The sequence below is a fragment of the Melanostigma gelatinosum genome, assembly GCF_949748355.1.
Source record: "Melanostigma gelatinosum genome assembly, chromosome: 22".
Lineage (NCBI taxonomy): Eukaryota > Metazoa > Chordata > Actinopteri > Perciformes > Zoarcidae > Melanostigma > Melanostigma gelatinosum.
In genome coordinates, this window is record NC_136655.1 from 9,691,170 (window position 1) to 9,717,534 (window position 26,365).

Below are 26,365 nucleotides of genomic sequence, written 5' to 3' on the forward strand. Positions count from 1 at the left end.
AAAGAAAGTGAGAGAGAGCGAGAGCACAAGTGAGAGCGAGAGGAGTGGTGGGGGGGGGGGGGGAGACGTCCTTCTGATGTTGCAGGTAATATGGCCTCCACTGGATCAGCCTCTTCATCAGTGACACACAGTAAATTACAAGTGCTTCAAGCAGCTCAGTGAATTATAGTTCATCACTTGGAAAGGCTCTCCCCCTCACCACCGGGGCCCAGGCGTATCAGATCTGCCGGTTAGGATCCAATTAACACCCTGGCCGGAATCATCTGATTGCATGTGTAAGGGCTGGTATAACTCGTTTATTGCACCCATGTATCTTCTGTCACAAGGTAAATTTGTTGCTGCTACATCAAAGGTCTGAGCTACTTTTTTTTTTATCCTTCCCTCCCTCTCACTTTCTCTTGATCCCCCCCCCACCAAACTCAGCTTCCTCGCCTTGGGGTTGCATTTCAACTTCTTTTGCATCACAATGATGAACCTGCTCTCTGTGCTCGCAATTTAGCAATCTTGTCCTGTAGGTGTTGTAAATGCAGAGAGCCGAGGGAGGGAGAGAAAAAAAATCTTGTTTTCTGGTTACAAAAGCAGTAACCAAGGGTGTTTGACTTAAAATGTGCTGATGGTTTTTTTTCTCTCTTTCTCTCTCTCTCAGAGTCAACAGAAGTTTTCCTCATGAATAACATAATATTTTTTTTTTTTTTTTTTACCTTCGCAGTGATAATTTCTCCCTCTTTTTTCAGATCCAACCAGAGGGGATGCAGCGCAAAGATATATTCATAAATGTAAATGTGAACCACAATCCTTTAGCCACGCACGCTGGAGTCAGCTAACCTAAACCCGAGCCTATAGCGTCGCAGCCCTTTCCACCGCATCTGCGCGTGTGTTCCGGATGAAAGCCAATAAGCAGATGAGTTCTGCTATCGAGGTGATATTCGCTCAGCGGTAAGAACGCGTGGACCTGACCTTTAAAAGTGTGACACTTCCTCGGATGGCCCAGTGACCACAGCCAATCTGACTGGCCCGGGCAGGAAGCTGCAGAATCACAGAAAACAGGGCTGAACCAACATCTCCCCCGATCCACACACACACACACCGTAAAAACCTGAAGTACGACACATTTAAAGACAAGGACAAGCAGCAGCAGTCGCAGGTTTTGAACTGGATGTTAACGACGGGGAGGAGGGGTCGTGGGGGGTACCTTCACACTGTCAAAGGTGGCGGATCATTCGAGCGGTTTTAAATGTGCCCCGTGACATATAGAGGTGGTGGGTGTGTCACAATGGGGGCCTCGGGGTGGACATGTGAGGAGCAGATGTGGTGAGATAGTCAGTTCAGTTTTGCAGTTTATTTTGTGGGATTTCTCATTAATCTTGAGCAATTCATCCAAAACACGTCGCTAAGCAGCTTTAACTTTGCTTTAACTTTTAGCTTTAACTTTGCTCGGACCACGGAGCCACGGACAAACAAGTCGTTGCACAAAGTCACTTCTGGCAATGTAGAAAACTTTTAAGTTGCATTCTGCTCGCGTTTGAGCGCAGGCTGTGTGTCGATGCATTATGTACGCTTGCGCGCGAGCGAAACAACTGTCAGATTCATAGGCCGCTGTAATCCTCTCCGCCTCTCCTTGTCCGCGTTCCTTTATTTGTATTCCAAATGTCAGTGTATAAATGCCTTTCAGAGGGGGGATATTGCCACAGAGAGGCGCAGAGACGAGAGGGTGTTGTGTGCCTTGGGAGAGCCGTGTAAGCAGCATGGCGGAGGCAGGGGGATTTACAGGGAGAAATAGGTGTTTATTGAGTGCTCCCACGGGCTTACTGTGTAATAATAGACCTGTCACATTACGCAAATGTGGAGAAGCAGCTTGTGTGCGTGTTTGTATGTGTGTTTGTGGGGCTGGTTTATACATGTGTGTGTGTGTGTGCATGTGAATGCCAGAGCTGCCTGCCTCCGCATCATCAACTCCTGAGGAGCAGCGATGAGCGAGCGGATAGAATTAGTCAGGCGAGAGCCTTTAGCTGCTAATACGCGTAATTAAAACTGCAAGCTGAGGCACTTAGATGCTTGTGTACTAAATAATTTACATGCCATGATCTATGGATCATTTCCCGCTCTTAAATACCAAAGATGGGAGAACAAGAAGAAGAAAAAAAAAAAAAAGACTGGCAGAGGATTTATCAGTATCTCTACCATAAGCAGGATGTCATGGTAATATTAATCCCTTTCCCACTTTCTACTTTGCTAATCATACACAGGGATCAATCCGCCTGATTCCTCTGGTGGAAAACATGCAGCTTGATTGCTATTCACTCGTGCCGAGCCGTGACGCTCATGAAATATTGCACTGTAGCACCCATTGTGGCCTCGTAATCCAGGTAAATAATGCAGCTTTATTGTGTAAACTCCCTCCAGACAACTGGTTAGTGACAGGAGGGCAGAAATAGAACAATAAGAACAGCAAAACAAGGCTTTTTAATCAAGTCGGAGTTTCTTCTGCTTCGCACTGATATTTGCACAGTGGAGTATTAAGGCTAAAATGTCATTTGAAATGAGTGGATTCAAGGGCACACAGCAGCATATTCCCACTGTAAGGATGATCTTGGGCCAGAATGCACTGCGTCCTGTTTGCCAGTGTGTATCACTGGGGGGGAGTCAGCAGTGCCTCTCCCTTTGACGCTCTGCATGGAGACTTTTTTTTTGGAACAAAGAGGTGAGGACGTTAATAAAGGCTGGATCAACAGATGGATTAGCTGGGAGCTGGGAGGACAGGGCCGATCGGCAGGGCCCTTCTGATTCATATTGATTCATATCGCCGCAACGCGAGGCAAGGATGGAGTAAGCAAATGTAAATATTCAATATTTACCATCTGCTGGTGTTATTAGAGGCAGGGGCTTGGACATGGGCTGACGGTTATCATGCACCCAACACTGCACTCAACCAATATTGGTCCTCCTGCCATGTATGTATTGCACTTGGAGACTATGCAGGCATGTGCAGATCAGGATCCCATTTGTTTGAATCAATTCGCTCCGGCATACAGAACCTCAAATAGAAGAAGTGCAATGGACCCCAACAATAAGCTACAGAGAGCTTCTGTTCAATTAGGAATTCTTTACCCCCCCACACACACAGCTAAACAGACAGAAAATACACACACAAATAAATAAACACCCTTTTAAAAAACATGTTTACAACTCTGATGCCACTATGTGTGAATATACCGGTAATATCGATGGGGTTGAGTTGAATTATTTAAATGCGAACGCATATCCGAGTCTTCGCCGACCCTTATCTCTTCGCCAGTACGTAATTAGGTACACAGGGGTGTGACTCCAATTGAAGGTGTCGCCATTGTTAGACTCTGTGAAAATATCAGCTGGGTGAGGTTAACGCCAATTTCCCTGACATTAATGAAATGCACAGAGCCCCTAATGAGTTCAACCATTGCTCCTTGATAGCACTTATTAAGCCGAGTGGAGGGCACAAACTCCCACACTTCAATTTCAAACTGAATTTAAAAAAAAAAAAAGATACTAATAATAAAAACACAGAGCAGATGTCAAGGGGCCTTCCGTAATTTGAGGACGGGGGGGGGAAAGCAACCAACTGTCTTGTTGACTTCAATGAGCAGAATGAAAAGACTCGCTAGTGTGAGGATGAGTTAATGTGTGTATGTGTGTGTGTGTGACCGTGGTGTCGGTGCGCAACTGTTCTTGTGTGTGCATATGTGTGACCTTTTCCCAAATCACTGACAACAGACATAGACAGCTCCATGAATCAATAAGGCAAATTAGTTGTGAAGAGTGGAAATGGCAGGCAGTTAAAATTAGCTGTCTGTGTAACCCACTAGTTAGGCTGACATGTCTTTTGAAGAATAACGAACCTCTGGATCTCCCCACTGTCAACGATTCTATGGATCTGTTGCAGAACACCATGCAGATCAAACTATTTGTCATCCAACCTTTTGGATTTACTTCACGGATTGATTATTCTTCAGTTTGATGGCGGCCTCACTGAGAAATAAAATGTATTCTTGAAACTTTTCCCTGAGATCCGTCTGTGTTGTGTGTTTTTTTCTTGCGTTTGTGCGACGCTTAGCCTCCCGGGGACTGGCCTCGTCCCGGCTTTAGGACTCAAATGGCAGGTCCGAGGATTGCGTCGGCAAATCAAACACGCTTGTGGAGCAGAGGAAATCTTCTTTTTCGGAGGAGCATGTATTATGGATGGACTTAAGAGATGAGACGGGGAGCTGCCGTACCTGCAGTGGACGCTGCTTGTCCTGGCTCTTTGGAGATTTCAGGCCACTGCCTGGTTGCTGCAAGAGTAATTGCCTCGCTGCTTGTAGGGCCTGGGAAGAAAGAAACACAAGACAAAAGAGAGTGTGAGAAAAAAGAAAAAAAAAGGAGAAAGAAAGATGGGGAGGAGGGAGGAAAAGACTGAATAAACTATTACATTTCCTGAAGCTGACAGCAGCGATAATTCACATTTTCAGAGACAAAACAGTCATCTCTGAGTGAAAACCCCGTCAAATATCAGCTGGTATTTTCCGCAACACATTCCGACGTGGTTAACGCCGCGTCGGAGGTGCGTTTTAGTAACAAGTCGCCGAGCTGTGATCAAGGATAAATACAGTTTGTCTCGAGCACCCCCGAAGAAGAAGGGTGGAGAGGGGTGGTGGTGGGCTGAACAAAAAAAGAAAAGAAAAGAAAGACAGAGCGTCGGTAGAATTGACCCGTCTAGTGTGTGCTCAACTGAAATACCCACTTCTCTCGGCAAATTACCACCACATTTGCATATTCATAATATCAATTTGAAGTAGAGGCAGCGCCGTGTGAAGTGTCCCTGGGAGCTGTAATTAAAGTTGACAAAATCAACATCAGATTTCCGAGTCAATTAACTAGCAGGCCCAGGTTTCACACTATGCATTAAGGATGCTCATGAGCAGGGGATGGGTGATAGATAGATAGAAACATGGACAGGTACATCGAGAAAGAGAGACCTTTTCGCTGTCTGATGGAATTAGTTCTCAGCTGTTTACACACGGAAAAGAAAAAAAAAAGAAAATTGTAAAATTTGTCATCAACGCCGTTTGATGTGTTTGCCAGACATGGAGATGCTGCGAATCGGAGAGGTTTGGAATGTGGTGCAATTCATTCCTCTAGGGTTTGATGGGATTTAAGATCCCCTCCCGCCCCGGTTTTGTGTGCACTGAACGTGCGCAAGGAGCGAGCTCCAGCTTCACAGGTAACGGCGGCAGCTGGGCTAGCAGCTTCACTCCGATTCTTCAAGAGCAGACGGATGAAAGAATGTGGCAGAAAGGAACATTGTGCACAGCTGCTGCTCCACACAGCCGTGTATACCTTGTATTCTTCAGGCCCACGAGCATCAAGTGGGAGAGGAAAAACACATATGCACACACAACACAACAACTTCACAGGTGTTTCCTTTTTTTTTTTATGAAAAAAGAAGGGGACGAGTGAGGGGATGCAAGAAATGAGAAGAAAATAAAACTCAAAGATGGAGAGTGACACTTCCTCAGGAATCAGGGGTGCTCATTTTTTATTTTCTGGTGCTTGCCAGTATCCATGACAACAGCTGCCTTGACAGGGCGTGCATATGGCGCAGCTCTGCCAGCTGGTGGGAACAATGTTTGAACTAGTACATTGAGATCCTGAGCAAACAACAGGAGAAGACGGGGGAGAGAGAGCGAGAGAGAGAGGGAGAGGCAGTAAAAAAAAAAAAAAAGAGAGGGAGGAGGAAAAAAAAGAAAAGTTGCCACGTCTTAACCCCTCAGGGAACGCAGCCACCTCCTGATCAATTATGAAAAGACAGAGCTGGGGGGGGGGGGGGTGCTTGACGAGGTGGTGGTGAGGGGGGGGGCTGTCTGGCTGGATGCTCAGGAGGAGCCAGGCTTTCTGAACTAAAGTAAACAAACACATTACACTGGCACTGGGTCCTAACTGCATTGATCTGTCTCCTTGGTAAGAGGATCCTAGTCGCCACCGGTTTATGTGTATGTGTGTGTGTGTGTGTGTGTGTGTGACAACTGTAAGCTGAGCCATAGATTTTTTTTCAGAACACACACACACACACACACACACACACACACACACACACGAGGTTGCCTGTGGTGGCACACATTAAAAGTACCTACACACCTGCAGTAGACGGGCACGCGCAAGCCGCGCGGCGCTTGGTTGCGCGTGGACTTTTTCAAAAACGGACGGGAAATCAAACGCTGCTTGACTCTGGCTCCCTCTCACCGACGGCGAAAGACAGAAACAAAATTCCTTGAATGCAGCCAATCGCTTTGCTAATTAAAACGCGGGGCCTAATTAATCGCACCATGATTGGTGAATCAAAGCAATTATGAGGTTTATTGAGCCCCGCGCACAGCAGTTGGAGGGAAGGCTGCTCAAAACCAAGGTAGCTGTCAGGAGGAAGTGTTTATTCGTGTGTGAATCAAGCCAAAGTCAACAGAGCCCTGCGCTATATTACACAGGGTCAAGAGTATGAAGAAAGAGATGTTTTTAACTGCACTTCCAATATCCATGGCAGGTAAATACCGAGGGAGGTGCGGGTATGAGAGGTGACACACAGGGGTGAAGCACAGAGATCAACGACATGCGGCTTATTGGAAAAGAAGTCTGCTCAGACTGCATAAAGAGTACTTCTCCAAACATAACACCGTATCAACACCGGCCTAACTTCTCCAGAGTGGCTCGACGCGCCTGAAACTACCTGTCACTTCCTCTGTGGAAGTGGGGTTAGCCATTTTCTCTGAGAGTCAGTGACGGCGTGGAAGGTGTGGGAGAAAGAAAATAAATAAAAAGTCCTGTCCGCTCACTTACACTGGCTCCGAGTATTCAGCCATTACAGTAAAAAGCACCAATTTGTGCCACCCACTTTCCACTCCACAGAGATGGCAAGCCGGAGAGCTCATCTCCAAGCACAAAAAAAAAAAAGAAAAGCGCAACATGCCAAGGAAAGTCATCAAAAGTTTGCTGAAGAGCCGCCGGAGCGGACACAAAAACACAGACGAGTGCAGGCGCACCGGCCTATTTAACCTGGGTTGCTATGCAAAGAAGAAATGACATCCCCGGCCTATTAATGCACACATTGTATAAACAGCACAATGTGACACATTCTTCAGAATGAGAGAGCAAGCCAGACAGAAAGAAAGAGAGAGAGAGAGAGTGAAAGAGAGAAAGAGCCAGGCCCCCGCTATATAAATAACAAGGCACTCAGAGGCATATTTGATGTTGATATCCATCACTGAGGTTGGAAAAGAGGGAAGAAAATAAGAGGGAAAATAACACACAGAGCGACCAAGACCACAGGGACACGGGGATCCTTATGAAAATAAGATTCAGCCCAAATGGATCCGGTGTAATTGGTTTCAGATAGTGAGGTCAGGAGAAAGGCGATACAGGCAACTATTATGCGAAACGGACTGAGAAACAAGAATGTTTACACAGGCATTCCTCTGCCACGTTAATAGGCATGCAGAGATCACTGGAGAGGGAGAAAAGGAGCGAGTGAGAGGAGACTGACAGGGAGGGGAAGAGGGGAAAAAAAACATATCAGCCATCCATTCACCCCCCCCCCCCCCCCCCCCCCCCCCGCCGCCCTTCCCAGTATCCTCCAGTGTCCCAGCCCCAGTGTTTAGACTGTACAGAGCAGGGTAATAAGGAGCACCTATCACAATGCACCTTTGTAAGGAGCATGCAAAGATCTTAAACAAGCATGAAATACATTAACAGGTCCTGCAGTACTGGGCCCGGACCATTACAAATCTCCAGATTGCTTATTTGCACACATGGTGGATGGGGGGGGGGGGGGGGGTTCGCGTGCAAGAAATCCACCTGGAGCATGCACGAGATGCAGCCATGGCATTGGAATTGGATATAACTGAGGGGCTGTGACATTGTGTTTGGACAGTGCGGATCACTTTCCCGGCGTAGGTCACATGGGGAGCTGTGGTTATTGGGGGGGGAGGGGGGGGGGAAATATAGCCCATATTGGAACGATGACACCGGGTATGAAATAAGCTGCCCTCAACAGGTCTTCACAACACTGTGGCCTCTACAGGACCCGGCCATGTTCCAGAAAGTAGCAGTAAACATGGCGCATCAGTTGTTGATCAAGAAGAAATGGGTTGCGTCTGTGGTGTGCAGAGCAGATGTCGTGTTCGGTGTGTATGTGTTTGTTGTGGGGAGTAAAGTGCTGCTGTTCAACACTAGGCTGCAGGCCAGAACAACTCCAGTCATGCTGACAGCTTTGACAACTCCCACACACACAACACGCATCACCAGGCTTATCTTCGCTTCCAGGAAACACAGACGGCGAAAGAGGGGGAAGGAAAAAGTGTGACACTTTGTTCAGGCTGGAGAGAGTCGCACGCCACGGAAAACAAGGCACAAACAGTTTAAGCTGAACAAACAAACATGGCTGATTGGACCGAGGCTGCCGGCCCCGCTGGCGGGGGAGATATGCGCTGACACTCCACACCAAAATATTTACACGCCATCTTCTTAGAAAAGTGGATTCAGGGCAGATGGATGGATGGATATGGATTTGGAGGGGCTGGTTGGAGAGGATAGACAAATGAGAAGAGATGGGGGGGGGGATAAGATGTCCCATACAATGTCTGAATACAGAAGTGGGGCCCTGAGTTTGTGAAAACATCGTCGGAACAGCAGAGGCCCCTCAACTGGTTTCACGCAGGAATAGTAGAACGGACACAGCTGGATGGCGCTGAGATTACAAAGACATCTATTCGAGCTAAAACCTGAGATTAGTGATTGGGTAATGACTTTTAGTGATGATCTTCAAACGCTCAAATTAACACTCACTCCAGCAATTCAGTCACAACCGTTTTCAGGCTCCATGGTTGCTATTGATCGCCTTCACCTTGAGAAACTCGGCCACAGGAGAAGAGCGACTCCGATCCTTTTGTGAAAAGGTCAGAACTGGCGATGACGCGCCGGTGCCTCGACAATGGCTCCAGACTCCCCTATCTCCTCCACAAACCCGCACAGAGCACAATGCACACGCCTGCTTTCAGTCACCTCTGCTTGGTTGAGTACTTGGAAAGGAAATAATAAAAAATGACTGAGATTATGTGACGCTAATGTGAAAGTGCCTTCCAAAAGCAAATTTGTTGCTTTAAGAAAGGGTACATGACGGAGTGTATTTACTACGCATCAGTTCCACCCAGGCTCCCTTCCCGTTACTGAACTTTGGACTGTCTGGCTCTGATAACAGCACGCGAAGCAGCAAGTGGGCCATCCCAAAGAAAGCAGTGTCCCAACAGGAACCTGTGGGTGATTTCTCAGATGGTGCTTCCATGAGAACATACCACGCAGGAGAGAAACCAGAGAGACAGAACGAAGGGAGAAAGGGAAAAGCATGTAGGAGTAATGAGCATTTTAATGTTTGACTCAATAAATCAACAGTCTGCAGTGAGCGAGGGAGGGAGGGGGGGGGGGGGGAGAAGTCCATGGAGGATCTGCTTGGGCCTCAGGACGGAGGTAAAAGCTATCCAGCAGAACAATGGGCTTCTGTGTCCCACTCTGCTCCCTCTATCTCAGCGTCTTCAGCTACTTCAGCTTCCACCGGCTCTACATATAAAGCAGTTCATCGGAAAAATGAAAATGTGGCTTGTGTTCGTTTACGGTCGTGGGCTCCTTTCTTGTCTGAAGTGGATAATAGGTGTTTGGGAAGGAAACCTTCCGTATCGATCGCTTGCTCTCGTCAACTCCTTTCCACCTCTTCCGCCGCACTTTGAATTCAACTCGACTTCTTTCTCCCTCCCCCTCCCTCCCGCCTCCTCACAGCTCATATCACATTATTCATTTCTTCCTCTCATCCTTCTGTCTCTCTTACCCCTTCTCTCCCACGTCGCTCACCCCTTGTTTATTGATTCTCTAGATTAAGAATTCCTAGGGTGGAGGATTGTAACACACAAGCATCAAATTATTTCGGGGTGTGCTTATTTGCCTTTCCCTTGCATCTATTTGGCCTGTGTCTGTAGACAATTATGCCTACCCAGCCTCAGACTCAGGTGCTAATAATGAAGGACAAATAGAATCATATGTGTAAACTTCCCCCACTGATGAAAATTTATATTAACTTTCTGCCACAGTAAACAGAGCTGCATAGCTACACCCTCCCGGGAGGATTGAGGAGATGAATTTGCTCGCTCCTACCCCAGCAAGAAAGCTCGGTATAGGGGAGAAAAGTGGCGGGCGGCGGTAGGAGGGGCTTGGGGATGTGGAGCTCCATTGTGTAACCTCGCATTAGATTTTCCCCTAACGTAAACAAAACACGTGTCTGTTTTACCTATCGCGGGTAAAGTGTGTGTTTATGTCTGCGAGAGGGAGTTGAATATATGTGCATATGTGCCGATACGTTCGTGTCTGCCGAGACGTCGGGAGACGGCGCCAGCAACCGCGAAGGAGCGATTGCCTGCCTGCCGTTCACTGCAAACCGCTAACGTTCGCCTCCTGCTGTTATCGCCACGGATATTCTGTGCAAAACACAATATTCCATCTGTTCCAGCAAAGGAGAGGAATTGTTTTCAGCTCCTTAAAAGAAAAAAAGAGATCATTTTGACAATTTTTTTATCAGTTTAGAAAGACCTGACAACACTTGTTTTCAAAATAATCTGACATAACATACAGAATACTTGCTTATGAGTCTATTAGTCATACAGATGTCATAACTGGTTCTGCTCTTCAGCCGTTCTTCTGTCCATTGTCTCAGCACATCTCCTCCCTGCTTCATTGCTTCAATTCACCCCACAGCGCCCCCATCGCCCCCCCATCGCCCCCCCATCTCTGCTGGTGGCTTGAGCAAAGTCTTTACTTTGACCTGTGCCGTATCTCTCTCTCTCTCTCTCTCTCTCTCTCTCTCTCTCTCTCTCTCTCTCTCTCTCTCTCTCTCCCCTGAAGCGCTTGATTTCCTCTTCAGGTGATTATGATCCCTCTCCTTTTCACAGTTCCAGGCGAGCGGAGGTCACACAGCGGGATGAATACCTGATATGAAACGCTGCATTCAGGCCAGCCAGTGGTTCATTTTGGAAAAGCGGCCGAGCCAAGCGGGGAAGTTGGAATTGTGAGACGAGCGAGGAAGAACTCCTTTGCTTCGACCTCGCTGCTCATAAATAAATAGCACAGTGATGATCTTAACACTTACAAATTGTAAATGTGAGTGAACGATGTGGTATCATAAAGTCACCTGCGGCAACAACACACTGTGAATATGACAGTACAACGCTATTATTTTAAAAAACAAACACTGTTGTGTTTCTGCACAGACGAGGGCTCTCTCGCCATTCTTGCCAGCGGATCAGACACAGAATGAAGTTGTTTTTCCACAGAGCTTGTGTCTGTCTTTGTTGACAAGGCCTTATTAAGAGGCTCCCACTCCAAAAAACATGGCCAGAGGCGACTGGCAATCTCACTGTGGCAACCAGGCAACTAGCAGCCGCCGCGGAAAAAAAAAAAAAGAGCTCGTCTTGTGCAGAATGCCAATACCACATAGATGAATGTGCTGACACAAACGAGTGCATTGGAGACGCGTGCACGAACATAAAGGTCAATAGTGCGAGTGTCAGTCTGTCTCGTCTTGCAGAGCTCAGGTTAAGTGCTGAGTCTAATTGTTACTCTGTTGTTCTGGGGTCGATGAGAGAGAGCACCCTGACCTTTAGCTGTAGGAATGACCTCACCTCACCCGCCAAAGCACAAAACATATTCTGTAAACAGGACATTCTCCAAATTGTTTATTCTTCAGACAATTATTTGAAGCTTATAAGATTCCCATTAACGGTTACACAACTGTTTATGGCTTCACATCGTGGCCATTACCGAGTTTAAACATGTTTATGGGACTGCTTTGTCTCGCCATCAGTCCCAAGTCGGCTCAAGGAGGATTGCTCTCCATTGCGGGAGGCGTATCTTTCAATGAATGCCACACTCCCCCCTAAAGATCATCTCAATAAACAGCCACTACATCGGCCAGTGGACGGATCACATTGCCCCCCCCCCTCCTCCTCCCTCAGTCGCTCTGCTTATGTAACACCTCTCTCTTCCTGTGCTGCTGCTCCTCCCTTTCTTCCCTCCACCCGGCATTGTACCTTGGTGGTTGTCTTGTGAATATTCCAATTACATGCGATGTGTGTTTGACCTTTAAGTGAGCTGTGGAAGATATAGTTATCTGCATTCCACTCTGACACCCAGCGTCTATCAATCAGTGTTCCACCCCCACCACCACCACCACCACCACCCTCAACCAGAACACGCTGTTAGACGGAGCCGGGTCTGGTGAAATGTGTTTGTGTGTGTGTGTGTGTGTGAAAAGTGAGAAAGAGAAGGAGAGAGGGGAGCTATCACAAGCACAGACTGTGACTGGGGTAAGGTAGGCGAAGAGGCTTGGAGAGTCCCAGTGATACAAATGGAAAATTGCATCAGGTTTTTGTGTGAATACATAAATGTAAACCACGTACACACAAACACAGACGAAGAGAGAGAGAGGGATTTTTTTTCTTTAATCTGCCACCAGCCTGACTGAGCTTTACTTCCATAAACAAAGCCTTTTCCAACAGCATCCTATATCACGCTTCTGAGAACAAGCCGGCGTGAGCAGAGTCACACTTCTTTAGTTTCGTTCTTGCTCCCCAACCCTTTTCCAAAAGGGCTAATCTACATCTTTCATTGAATCAAGAATGGAAATTCACAAGAAATGCTTCTTTTTCAATTTCATGCTGAAGTAGCTCAAGTTAGTGGATGTAATTTCTCCGAACAAGAAAATGTATCACTCTGTCGCACACTTAGTGCGTTGATGTGAGGGGAAAAAGGCCTCCTTTCTGCATTTTTTTTTTTTTCCCCCCTTGGGCTTTGATAAATGTGCCAAAAGCATGATCGCTCCCTTCACAGCACTCTGTACAAGGACAGAACAATTACTGTGGCTATTAAGAAAATAAAACCTCTGCTTGAAATCTGTATGAAAAGATAAATGACATATCATTTAGGACTGCAGTCAAGGCATTACACAATTAAGTTAGGGCCAAGAGGTACAGACGCTGGGCTAGTTGGCACACTACTAACACAAAGAATATGTTACGAGTGAAAAGAAATACACGCCGTTTCCAGTGAATTTGAGAGGAATTCTCTACTCACGCACTTCAAACTCGTGTCGACAAAGACGTTTTTCGTCTCCGACAAAAATCCCGGGAAAGTCTAGTGACGAGCGAAACTCCGACAAACCATTTTGAAGCTTTTGTGCAAATCATGATGATCAGGTTCACGCCCGAATTGGATGATGAAGTCCAAACAGGTGGAAAGGAATGCATGAGAAACAGCATCGCTGAAACAATACCACGCATGGCCAAGCCACCGGGCTAATGTATATTTATCATGTAAACTTCTGATAAATGCAGACGCAGAAACAAATCAAATCTCTGGGTTTCAATTGGAAGATTTTTTTTTGCACCACGGGCTCAAGCGTGAAACCAATATCAGCTTAGTGTCTCGTCAAGCTTGAAGTGCCGCCGCCTGACCCACAAAGCATGTTCTGCATATGCTCACGGGCGTCGTTCTTTATCGGGGTGGAACAAGCAGCTTTCCAGTGCTATCGCTGATCAATTCGTGCGAGTTAAGTCCCACAGTGTGTGTGTGTAAATAAGCAGCGGTTAGGTCTTGATGAGGAATGGCAGGCAGTCTGAGCGGGACCATAGGCTGGAGGGCGGCGGGGCCTGTCTATCTCTGCTGCAAAGGGCTCCGAGTGTGACTTCCATCATTAACCTCGGGCGAGAGTACATCTTGTTCTCTGTATCCGCCCCAAGACAAACGATCAGTATATATCCTCCCAAACTAAACGAAATATATGCCAAACCGCTTGCTCTATCCCCCCCCCCCCACATTTAAAAATATAGGGAATAATATGTCTGACATTGTAACAAAGTTGAAAATGATACAGATGACAGCAAAGTGAGGGCCTGGCCTTGGCTGGGACACAATAAAAACCCAGCAGCTTCAGCCGTAAAGCCCGCAGTGAAGAGAGACCAAAGCCAGCGCTAAGTGACATGTCAGTCAGTTCGTCTGTTTGGAGCCTTCAATTCCCCACGGCCTGAGCTTATTTACTGCATTCGTATGAAAAGCTGCGGAAGAGGAGAGGGCTGAGAGCCCGGCTGGCTCTCTTACATATGTATACAGTGTTCGGAGGCAATGCGTAAAAAAGAAAAAGAAAGCATCTCCCCCTTGCAGCCTGGTAAGCGTTACAACTACAAACAAGTTGGGGAGGAGGAGAGAGCCATTTATATGTTCAAAAAATGGGTCAGGGATGAAGGTAATCGGAGCAACAGGGAGTGTTAACAAGCGCAAGGAAAAAAACAAAAAACTGGAATCTGTTAGTGGAGATTCCGGGCGCATTAGAGAAAGAGAGCACAGGTGACATCAAAGATGCCACTACTTTTCGCTCGTCGTCTTCTAAACCAGATTTGAAGTCATTTTAATGTTAGTTCGAGAAGGGGAGGAGGGGAGGGGGGGGGGGGGGGTGTACACACAACAAACCATCGGGCATGCGTTTCAGAGTCTGATTTGTTACTATTCATGGCTAAAGCGGAGAGGGAACTGTAATACTAGACATGCTTGTTAAATTCACAACACTCCAAAGCTGCCTTCTAGCAAATCCTGTCTTTTGGTTGTCAGCTTAAGACACCCCGGCATATGCATATGTAGGATTTCTAAGCTCTGTTAAATGGATAGCGGTGTCGTGGCCTATCAAATGACTATAAGCCACTTGCCTTATTTTTTTTTGTGGGGGGGGCATTTACAGGAAAAGCAGACAGCAATGCGTTACCTTGTGTGCATGTGAAAGCAGCCCCCTCCACACGTGTTTTCTCTATCCTGCTGTTAACTCCACATTAGAGGAAAACAGAGCCATTTACACGTGTATTGTCAGGCTGCGGGTGACAGTAATGCTCCACCCCGACCGTATTAACGACTGGCACTCTGTTTAAGCCAACAACAGGGGAGTGGCAACAAACAATGACAGAATGCCTGTTTTTCGATTGTGAGGCCCGGGAAAGATGATACGCCGTTCACCACCGAGGCGGTTTGCAAATAAATTATTGCGGAGGGATATCGAGCCGGAGCAATCGCTCAAGTCCACTCGGGGGCATGTGCAGGTGTGTCTTTGTACGCGTGTGCGTATGCACGCCTGTGTGTGTTTGTGTGCGTGGACTTATAGATCCCAGTGCCATTTATTTCCCAGAGCTGGAGCGGGCCAGTTAGGGAGGCGTAAAAGGAAATGAGTTGTGAAGTGGCCATTGATCCTGGCCTGCATGAGGTTGGCTTGAGGCTGCAGGACTATTGGCCACAGTATGTGCTTCTGAATGGCGGCCTCTTATTTATACTGAGGTGGTTAACCCTGACCCAGTTCATTTATCACTGGGCTAATGCGCTACACAGGGAAAAAAGGGGGGGGGGGGGGGGGGGGGGGGGAGGAACGTTGTCGGGTCAAACCAAAGGCCTAATCTAGATTGAATGATGTCAACTGGCTTCCATTAAAATATATAACAATATTTATCTACATGCGCTTTCTGTTTTATTGTAAATTTATTGTCATACGAGCGGGAAAAAGGGAGCTTATCACAGCAAGTGACCTCTGTGGCATTGATCTGATATCCTGTAACCACACACACACACACACACACACACGACAGGTCGTGTGTATTTTCCACCCGCGCTGCCCCTCGACTTGTCGGCCACGCTGCCTCGTCCACAGCACCCGACTGCTTGAGCATAAAATAGCCATAAGTATTTGTGTCCGGCACATTTCACTCTGTCCATCTCCCTCATCCTCTCGTCTCTTCTCCTCCATTGCTCGCTCTCTCCGTCCCCTTTCTTGTCGTCTCTCTTTTCAAGCCTTGCAGCTTGACATTTCGCCACGCTCCCGGGGGACTCCGGTGCGAAATGGAGTTACTGGGGAGAGTGCCACTGTAAATTCCAGGAGGCCACATGTAATGTGTCTTAAACAGAGATGGACAGCCCGGGTTTCGAGGAGCTGAAGAATGAGACGGAGGGGGGGGGGGAAAGGGGGAATAAAGGGGAGACAGAGGGAGAAGTGGCGTCTATACAGATAATAGAATAATACTGTGTTTTGTCTGGGGAAGGGTGGGCATACAGTAGCTATGCTGTCATTCACAACCTATATCTTTAGTGTCATCACAAAGGGGGAAACTACAGGCCTATATATCTCAGGCCTGCATGTACCATTCTGTAGGGACTGTCGGCCGATACACAGGCTTGAAATAAAAAGAAGGATGGCTTTCATTGTAAATAAAGTCGGACACAAGGATTGCCAGGGAAGAGTCGTCCTTTCAACTGAAAGGGGGAAATAATTTCACAAAGACATACAGTACACGCTTCCCTAATGCTTCCTCCCGCCTTTACAGAAAAGCCTTATCTTCACACAGATGACGACGGTTAACAAAAGGCTCCTTTATGAAATCGTTCATATTTCAGCCGAGGTCTGTCTCCTGTCCGGAGAGGTGATTGATGCATCAGGCGAAGGCCAGTGTCTTATTTACACAGTTGAGTGGGGCAATCTCCGGCCTGAAAGATAAACCTAATGAGCTTCTTTGTGTAAGGGTGCAAATGAGAGACACCACCCTCCCCCTCCCTCCTTCCCCCTTTCCATCCAAAGGGACAGTCTGGGTGATTAGGCCTTTAAATTATGCTCAAGGGCAAAGCCCAGATTTGCATCTTAGGTGTGTGTGTGTGCGGGCGCGTGTGTGTGTGTTTGAGTGTGTCTCAAATATGTAACGGAGGGAATGACAGGGAGGCAGGTAAAGGGCACGGAGAGAAAGATGCTTGAACATCGTGTGTCAGTATCTTCGGCCTTTAACGACACTGAACAACAAACTTGGGTTGTTAAAAGAGGGAGGTGAGCTCATGTGTGTGAGCGTGCACACACACACACACACACACACACACACACCGTCATTTTGTCCTTTGTCTGTGGGGTAAGTTTCTCCCTAATGGCTTTCATTTTGGGGGAGAATTTAATTTGCCCCTAAACCCTAAATATTACCCATCACTTGCTGTCATATTTCTCATCCCTTCTATTTCCTCCAGCTAAGCAGCTAGGAAGGCAGGTTAATTGCTGTCACTCTCAAGTTGGACCACTGCATAGCTCTCGTGTAGCGACAAGGGTATATAGCTTGGAAGTAAGATGGCACCTCCGCGCACTTATTGTAATTTATGTCACAATGCTGCAGTCATTTTAAATGGGGGAGGGGGGGGGGGGTGGATGGGTTTGCATTTTGCTGCATCACGTGCCTCAGGAAAACACCCGCAATGCATAGCTAACCAGTTTACCAAACACGTCGGCCCCCGCGACACTCTCTTGTAAAGTCCAGGTGTAAACAGCCAACAGCAGAGGAATCCGATGTGTGATTTGGGACAAGAGAGTCTAATTCTGTAAAGCGGCCGTTTCCTCATTATGTCTCAGTTTAACGAGTCAGTGATCTGGATGAGTAGAGCAGGTTGTAGTGACAGAAGGCGGTCCCCTACAGCGATCCAGAGGTCTTCGGTTGAAACCCCTGACCGGGCCACGACAGATAAGCCGGCGCCTCCATCTTGCTCTGAGTATCAATACACTCCGTACAGTAGTGAGTGCATTTAGAAGGGGCAGCGGTCCTGAGTATTGGCTCATCAATCCCACTGATAACCCTGTGCAGGATTAAGTCTACAGACCACTGTAATCAACTAACAGCCTCATTATGGGACATTATGGTATAGATCCAAAGATCAATGCATATAGCTCCCGTGTACATACATAGCAGCATATATTATTAAAACACAAAACTACGAGATACTATGGCCAATGATAAATTGAGCGGTAATGTGAGCTCAGCACAATTTTTTTTTTTGCTCTTGGTTTTTTTTTTTTTTTATGAACATGGGAGCTTTCATAGTGATCATTTTAGCAAAGTAATTAGGGCTGAGCAACATTCATCATTTGCTCTGATACATATCTGCAGCTGGCAAATTGCAATCAGATACAGTGGGTATCTAATCTGTGATCGCAAATCTAATTAGGTCTATTTAGACAACCTTGGGGATGGGGTGATGAAACCCTGGCAGAAATTAGGGGCTGGAAATTCAATTGTGACACAACGGTTATCATTCAGATACATGGATAACAGTGTGCGTGTGGCTTTCACGTGGAACACGACGACCCGTATATACAGCATCACAGATTGTAGACAGGATTTGCAATAAAATAAGAACAAGTGCTATATTTGATTTGAGGAAAAATTGCTCCTGTAACTTAAGTCTTGATCCGTGTCCTATGAGCCCTTTGGCCGAATCTGAGGCGACGAGACCTTAAGATGCTGCTTTTCTAATTATAGCTGCAGGTGGTATTTTGGAGCTGCTAGGTAATGGCAGAACCCACAGGGACAGTGGAGAATTCATCAGTGCTTATTATTAATCATCCCCCCAGCAGCGTGATGAGAGACTGGAGCTTCTATACCCACCGGACCACTCAATGTCATTCCAAATACGGATGGAAAATTACGCCCAACAGCCTCCCTTCAAAATGGACTCAGAGCAGACGTGGACTGGATTTGTTTTTTAGCTTCGCACAGGTGAAAAAAAAAAAAAGTGCAAGGATGGATGGACGCATGAATTTATGACCACACAAATGCATGCTTCCTACACACATGCACGCTGTCATTCACTTACACACACACCTGCCACAACATCACCATCTTCAGATGAGCACACTAACAACTAATAGCACAGCTCTGTGCTAACAGAAATGCATAAAAAGAACTGCATATTTCGTCGGACTGCACTCTCTCTCTCTCTCTCTCGCTCTCTCTCTCCAAAGAGCCGCAGTGTGAGCACGCCACAGGAAGTGTGTGTGTGAAGTTAACAGCACAGGGCCCCTGTTTTAAAAAGCCTCCAGAGACCTGTTAGCTGGACTGCTCATTTCAATGTGTCTGTCTCTGGCTTGGGCTGGCCCCTTTACAAGGCTCACACTGTCATACAACTGCCCCACAACCCCACCCACCACTACCAGCTCTTTAGCCGTATACGTCCATCTCAGAGACTTAACTAGACACTTTATGCTTACGTCGCTTTTCTCTCTCACGGCCCGTTTCTTTTTTTTTTTAAAAAGGCACAGCTTTGTTGAGTTCACATATACATACACACATTCACATACACTTTTCTCTGCGTAGGCCAATGACACTAATCTTAGTAACGTTCTCTAAATGAGTATAGATGCAGGCAGTTGTCAATGAAATACAATCACTTACACTTTTTTATATTTTCCAGCATTTTAAATGCAAGAAAAGAATAATTAAATGTAATCTAAAAATGATTTTTACAGAACAGTTTCCTTCTACTTTCTAGTGCAACGTAAGGCATCAATGTGCGGCCCCATGGTACAGCCGTTGAACACTGCCTTGTTATCCTGCGCTCCATCTCTTTCTATTTGACCCTCTCTATCTGCAGAGAGCATCGACACAGATAGAGAGCAGTCCTCTGCCCGACACCTTCAAATGTAAAAGAGTGATGACTGAGAGAGGGAGAGAATTGACCCCAATCAGGTGAGTGTGTATAGGAAGAATGGCAGAGTGGTGATAAATGTGTGTGTGGGGGGGGGGGGGGGGGGTGGGGGCAGGCGGGCAAGGCCACAGCGCTGTGATGCCGCTGCAGCCACCAGCAGGACCACTGGGGTTGCACTGTGGATGGAGGATGGGTGGTGAGTTGGGGGGGGGGGGGGGTGGTGGAAGAGGTGGCGAGTCGGGGGTTGCCTGTGGGACATGCTTCATTTTGCTACACCAAATACACCCCCCCCCCCCCCACCCCTCTGCACACATACAGATGCAGACACACAGAAACACGGCGTAATCTATTGTATTGCCCCGACCACACTGGCCACAGGCTTTCAGCTGCCTCCAAATTTACACACACACAAGTGAATATAAGCTTGCATGAAAATTCCCATCAAACGAAAAGGACAGCGCGCAGCATTACAAACCCGCGGCGTTGTCCCCCATCCACCCCAAAGCATGGCCCTCTGACCTCATCTCCCACTGCTCTTTTGGCAAACTGTCAAAGCCATCATTCACCGTGAAAAGACACGAGAGACACTTGACTCCTCTACTCTGCTGGCGACTGACTTTCACAACTCCTGCACCCCCCCCCCCCCCCTCACCCCTCACCCTCAACTTGCTCTGACAGAGAAGAATAGAGCCGGTACAATAAAACATGGATATTTAAGAGATTGAAAACAGAGCATCACATATTTGGCATTAGTTATTTGTGCCTCCGACACAAGAAAGGGAAATCGAGACAATGAATATCCAACAGAAGACAATAACATGAGCAAGTCAGTCAGAGAAGGAATAGTCTCACAGTGAGAAAAAAAATCCAAATTAGTTGTGGGAACTGCTTGCGAATAGGTCTTTCAAAAGTGTCCCGGTCAAAGGTTTCTCTGCCGCTGGTGGGTCCGTGGTTAGAGTGTCTGTGTGTGTGTGTGTGTGTGTGTGTGAGCCTCCAACTAGTGCCGAGTTAGGAGGCCCTCTGGTGGATACAGCGCTGCCATGACATACACACACACGCGCACATACACACTTCCCAAACGGGTCCGTACGACGCTCCAACGCACATATTCTTTCCCTTTCTCTGTCTATCTCCCTCTTTTTCTCACTGACACACACACACACATACACTAACACTCTAACATGGCCTCATGTTGCTGCAACATGCTCTCTATAAATACAACTACAAACACCAATGCAACCCCCCCCCAAAACAAACAAATATAAAACCAACTAAAACAGTCACTGCAAAACATTTCCATCACTCTACAGGCAAAAGCTTCAGGCAAAAACATGCTGACAGCACAACAAACTACCGGGAACATTTCCCAACAACACAAACAGCCGATAAAATAAACAATGTTTGTTTTTTTCCCCCCCTTGTACTAAAAAAAAAAAACATACAAAACACAGCAAAAATATTTCACTGTGCCTCGTGTCTATGTAGAAAAACCCCAGCGCTGCCTGAGCAGAGAGCAGAGCGGGAGAGCGAGGGGAAAGCAGAGTGAGAGGGAGAGAGAGAGAGAGAGCGGCAGAGAGACGAGACGGGGGAGAAACACAACTTACCTGCTGTTGTTGCAGATGCAGCAGCTCGACTGTGCTTACTTCGCTGCTCGTGTCACCAGCGCTTGATCTCCCATCTCTACTGCCAGCCTCTAATTGGCTGCTGCTTAGGGTGCTCATTCCATTTTGACTCATTGAACTGTTGCTTATTGTCTCTGTGGCCGACTCCTGCATCATCATGATTTAAAACCTAGAAGTGATTAAGAGGCACCGGTTAGGGCTCTTCTAGTCACAATTCCCCCCTTTTTCCCCTTCTTTTTTTACACTTCCATTATCAAGCCCTCAGTCCCCCACTGCAAATTAAAGCATTTAAAGAAGAGGGAGGGGGAAAGGAGAAGAGGAGGAGGAGGAGGGGGGGGGGGGATGCAGGAGGAGCAATTATGCATTCATTGTGTAAATGAAGCAATACAAAGAGATGCACGTCCTGGTGCTATTTAAAATGGGAGGGGTAATGTGGCAAATGTTTTTCATCCGTACAATTTGGGCATGCATCTAAGCATCTGGCTTTCAGAAAAAAAGTTGTATTATTTTTGTCATCGATATTAAATACATTTGTAGGAAATTAGGATTAAAAACATAACTGCGTCATTGTGTGATTCCCAAATGAGCATATGCTTGATTCTTAATATCTCCAGGACAGCCAGGCTGCACAGACAGACACACAGAAGCGCGGGCACTCCTAAAATATTTGACGTCTTGAGGCTGCGAGATTTTTAGAGCGTCGCATCTGAATGAAGTTGCCTAATGACGCAAAGCTAATCATGCAAAATTAAAATTTGGTGGCGGGGAGGAGGAGGAGGAGGAGGAGGAGGAGGTGGCCCCAAATCACATGGTGCAAGGCTGGTGATGAACACCATAATGGGTTTGTCATCTGTGCTGTGGCTAAATAAAATCACAGGCTTCCATAGGCAGGATGCTCATATGTCATCCATTGGATTGATTCCTTTATCTTCTTTATTCAAACCTGATATATTCATATATTTTGTGATATATGTAAAAAAAAAAAAATTAAAAAATCCTCTCTTAACGGGACACAATTAAACCACGCTGCAATCAAAGTTTATGGCGGAGGTTCTAAAATGCAAGACAACAAATTAAAAAATAAATATAAGTTATTGAATGAATTATTTCGGCATCTAATAGATATGTAAAACTGGTGAAAGAGGGAAGAAAAGGAGAAAAAAATCTATCACGAATATCACTAATGATTGTGCTAAAAACAGCATAAATTATGCATATTACCTCCTCTCTCTCCAGCAATAAATGTTTTATCATTTTCTCCTGCATTTAATGTTCTGCACCTTCACTGGGGCAGAGAGGAGCCCCCCCCCCCCCCCCCCCCCCCCAACATCAGTCGACAGTCTCACAATAAATAAATGACACTCAGACCCAACAAAAGGCAACTCAGAATGTAAGCCACAGTCATGGATTCCTTCTCTATTTGGAAAAACAATGATTTATAATCTTTAAAAAGGGATATTTGAGAAAGTTCATCTTTTAAAAAGGGGATAAAAAAAACAAAAAAACTGGAAGAACTTTCGCTACCTTATGGAGGAAGTTCCGTGCAATCCCAATGCCAGCGAAGCCACATCCATGCAACAAAAGAGGGGCGAATGGTGATTATGATTGTGTGTGTGTGTGTGTGTGTGCGTGTGAGCATTTGTGCCCAGCCCACAAGGGTACCATGTGTATTCTTTGGCCAGTAAATACCGTTTTAATAGAAGTGTGTACACGTCCTTGTGTGTGTGTGTGCGTGTGTGTGTGTGTGTGTGTGTGTGTGTGTGTGTGTGTTTGACGAGGGGCAGATACAGGACAGGCCTTAAAGGATGTCCACAGCCAGGATAAACAGGATCCAGGCAGGGAGAACAAACAGGGCTGAGCTGTTACACAGAGCAGGGCGACAGCTGCCCGGGACACAAGTAAATAGGGAAGAGGCCAGGACAAGGCGTGCTTGTGAACAAACAGGCCCCTGTTAAACACCGCAGCGCTCACTACTGATGGAGAGACACAGAAAAAAGACAGAGGGACACAGAGAGAGAGAGAGAGAGAGAGAGAGAGAGAGAGAGAGAGAGAGAGAGCAGAGAGGGTAAGGTGGGGTGTGACGGAGAGAGACAGATGAAAAGAATGAGAGTGAAAGAGAGAGAAAAGGAGAGTGGGTGGGAGGGAGGAAGGTGGTGGTGGTGGTGGTGGTTTAGGAGGGGGAAGACTGGCACAATGTGACAACCAATCCGGTGATGAATCTCAGCATAAGAAACTCAAGGCTGCAGCCGAGATCAGCCAGCTAATAAGTATTCAAATTAGGCATAAATTTTACATGCCCGATGTTTAAAATATTCAGAGAAAGACTGTCTGATTGCCTTTACTACAATTTTATGAACATTCTAATGGAGCCCGGATCTCTCTTTTTTTCTCCCCGCTTTCTTTCTGGGAACAGCGATGGATGTGCAGAAAACTTGAAGATATATGAGGCAAGGAAATAAGGATTGTTAATAACGTCTGAATGCAACGCAAAACCACCACGGGAATCCAAGGGAAAATTGCGAATTAAATGTGCTTTTAATGCACTTACACGTGATTACTGATCTACAAAATATGAATATGATCAAAAGAAAAAGGGATGAAAATAAGAAATTAAACATCACAGCTTAAGTAATAAAAATTGAAATAAAAAAAATACCTGGAGACATAATTTGAATTTAAAACACACAAACAATAAAAGCCCAAACACCCATCTTAATCTCAGTGCCATAGTCTTCTCACCCAAAATACAATCGGTGCAATACGTCTTAACAGCAACATAATGATAATGCAGATATATGCAAAGTATATTCGCAGAGATCAGATGGTGCTTTAACCTTAATGACAGCGGTGAGATAAATTAATTAGCCATCTAAAGGCGGCATTCAAATCTGCCAATTAGAATGTCAATTAGAAACACAGCCAGGCTGCAATGATGAGCGGGCGACCGAACTGCGGATCTGACTGTGGGGGTGATGGAAACTGTCACACACAAACACACACACACACACACACACACACAATACTCAAGAGAGACAGATAGTGACAATACTCGGCACCTGAGGGTGTGCCTGTATGCATGTATCTATATTTGTGTGTGTGTGTGTGCCTACTACAGGTCCACAATGCCCCGTGCCCTCTCCCTGAGGGATACCAGCCCTGACCCTGGCTCAGGCTGTCCTGAACCAACTGGGTCGGAAGGGAACCACGGCACCCCCCCGGCTACAATATCGACCGGGGGCCCTCGCTGTCATCCGCGGCGGTGCAGGCGGCTTTAATGCTGCGTGAGCGAGGCTGCCGGCTTGCCCACACGCGTGTTTGACATCCCATAAATTGCCGGTGTCCCGCGTTCCAACACACCCACTATTTGATGCTATTTCCTCAAGCCATAATCTTCCAATGAGGGAGAACCTAGACCACTTATTATCGCGATAGGGAAAAAGAGAGGAGGACGGCTGTTATTGCCGTGGTAATATGCTGGTGATTCTGTCGACGTATAGCGTTTGGAAGGAAGATGATAGCGATACTAAGTGTTTAGGTTGTGGGGGTGGTGGAAAGATAGTGGAGAGACGGAGATAACTCGCTCTCTAAATTTACTGTCGCCGAAAGATCGCTGATGGCTCCAACATTTCTATTAAGGTGGAAGGCGCAATAGAAAGAAAGGCATTCCCGATGAAGGAAAGATAGACGCAGGCAGGCACTTTATTTGCAAAGCTTCCGACCAACTCCAGCTTTTGTCTCATTCCTTGTGCAACCACAGCCTTTGCTTGCTATTCCTCTTCAGCTGGAGCAAATATTTACTCTCCAAATCTCGCACTTCACAAATCTGTCTCCTCCATCAGGTGCGGAATCTGGGAAACCGTCCCGACGACGCATCTGCCGCAGAGATTGGGAGAATGTCTGCCCTATCTCCGGAGAAGTGACACAGCAAAGGTGTGAGGAGAATTGAGCCTTTCGTCGCCTCAAACACAGACTCTCTCTCTCTCTTTCGCTCATATACACACACACACTCACACACACACACACACACACACACACACACCTATCATTAAAGGGAAAAGAAGCAGCCCTCCATCTTTGTTTGCGAGCTCTAAAAGCCCTTAATGTAGCCTCATTACCTGGCCTGTCTCCCGCTCCATCATGTGCAGTAAACACACACTATGACACTGGCCATCCATCTCATGGGAATACACAGCTGTCTGCTGTACTCCAACACTGTCTGGGGAACGCGGGGGAATTTTACACACACACACACACACACACACACACACACACACACGCGTTACGTTGTTAACACACAGCGGGCTTTGACACTGGTTTTCGTTACGAGTCTGCAGGCCTATCCATTTTCAGCGTGAGGATGTTCTCCACTGTGTCTCGATCTAGAACACTGATCCATTCCCTCATTTTATATGCATGAGTTGCAAAAAAAAGAAAATTATTGCAAAGAAAGGAGAAAAGAGTGACCTGTAAATCTGTGATCCCAGACGCATGTTCATTATCAGTTTGCATTTCAGGTGGCTGGCTGGAATTCTTTTTGGTTTGAGAGATCAAAATAAAAAAAAAATGATAATAGAAATTACATTTCACAGTCTGCTGACTTCCTCACAGCTCTCTGATCAAGTCGAGATATGGTCACCATTTTAAAATAATCACAGATTCTGTGCTTGAGTGAAATTAATTCATCATTGCCATAAGTTACTATGCATACAAAATAAAGAAGTAACTGGGCAAGGGCAAGGGCTCACATATCCAACACTTCAGATTGCTTAATAAATCAAAATGCCACATATGTGCTGACAAAAAAAAAATAATTGTGCTTAAAACCACTGCATTTCAAAATGATGAATGTAATCTAAAATAATGGAGAGCAAAGAAGTTTAAAATAACTTAAATCGGAAACTGTTTGGCGTGCCGTACATTTTTGCCTTCAAAGAACTGTTGATTATGATCATATGTTTGTTTGTACTTGGGTGTGCACTGTAATTTATTTCGAATGAGTTGTCACAGCAAAGGGAGACCACATGCAGTTTATTACAGCCTTCCGCTTCAAGCAGTGAGTTTGGAGTCGGAGATGGAAAAAAAAACGACCACTTCGAGAGCTACGTTCGACGAAACCCAGTCCCACGGATTAAGTAAGGCATGCCAGGCTGCCGTGCCTTAGAATT

General features: G+C 46.4%; 1 protein-coding gene across 1 annotated transcript in view; it reads right to left on the reverse strand.

The window, feature by feature from the left end:
* The window catches only part of foxp2 (forkhead box P2), an 88,430-nt gene that overhangs the window by 35,974 nt on the left and 26,091 nt on the right, over nt 1-26,365 (reverse strand). The window contains exons 2-3 of the mRNA XM_079294049.1: nt 21,183-21,369; nt 4,251-4,340 (exon numbers count right to left, since the gene is read on the reverse strand). Of these exons, the coding sequence (XP_079150175.1) occupies nt 4,251-4,340; nt 21,183-21,359 (267 nt within the window). The 5' untranslated portion in view covers nt 21,360-21,369. The remainder of the gene's footprint in view (nt 1-4,250; nt 4,341-21,182; nt 21,370-26,365) is intronic.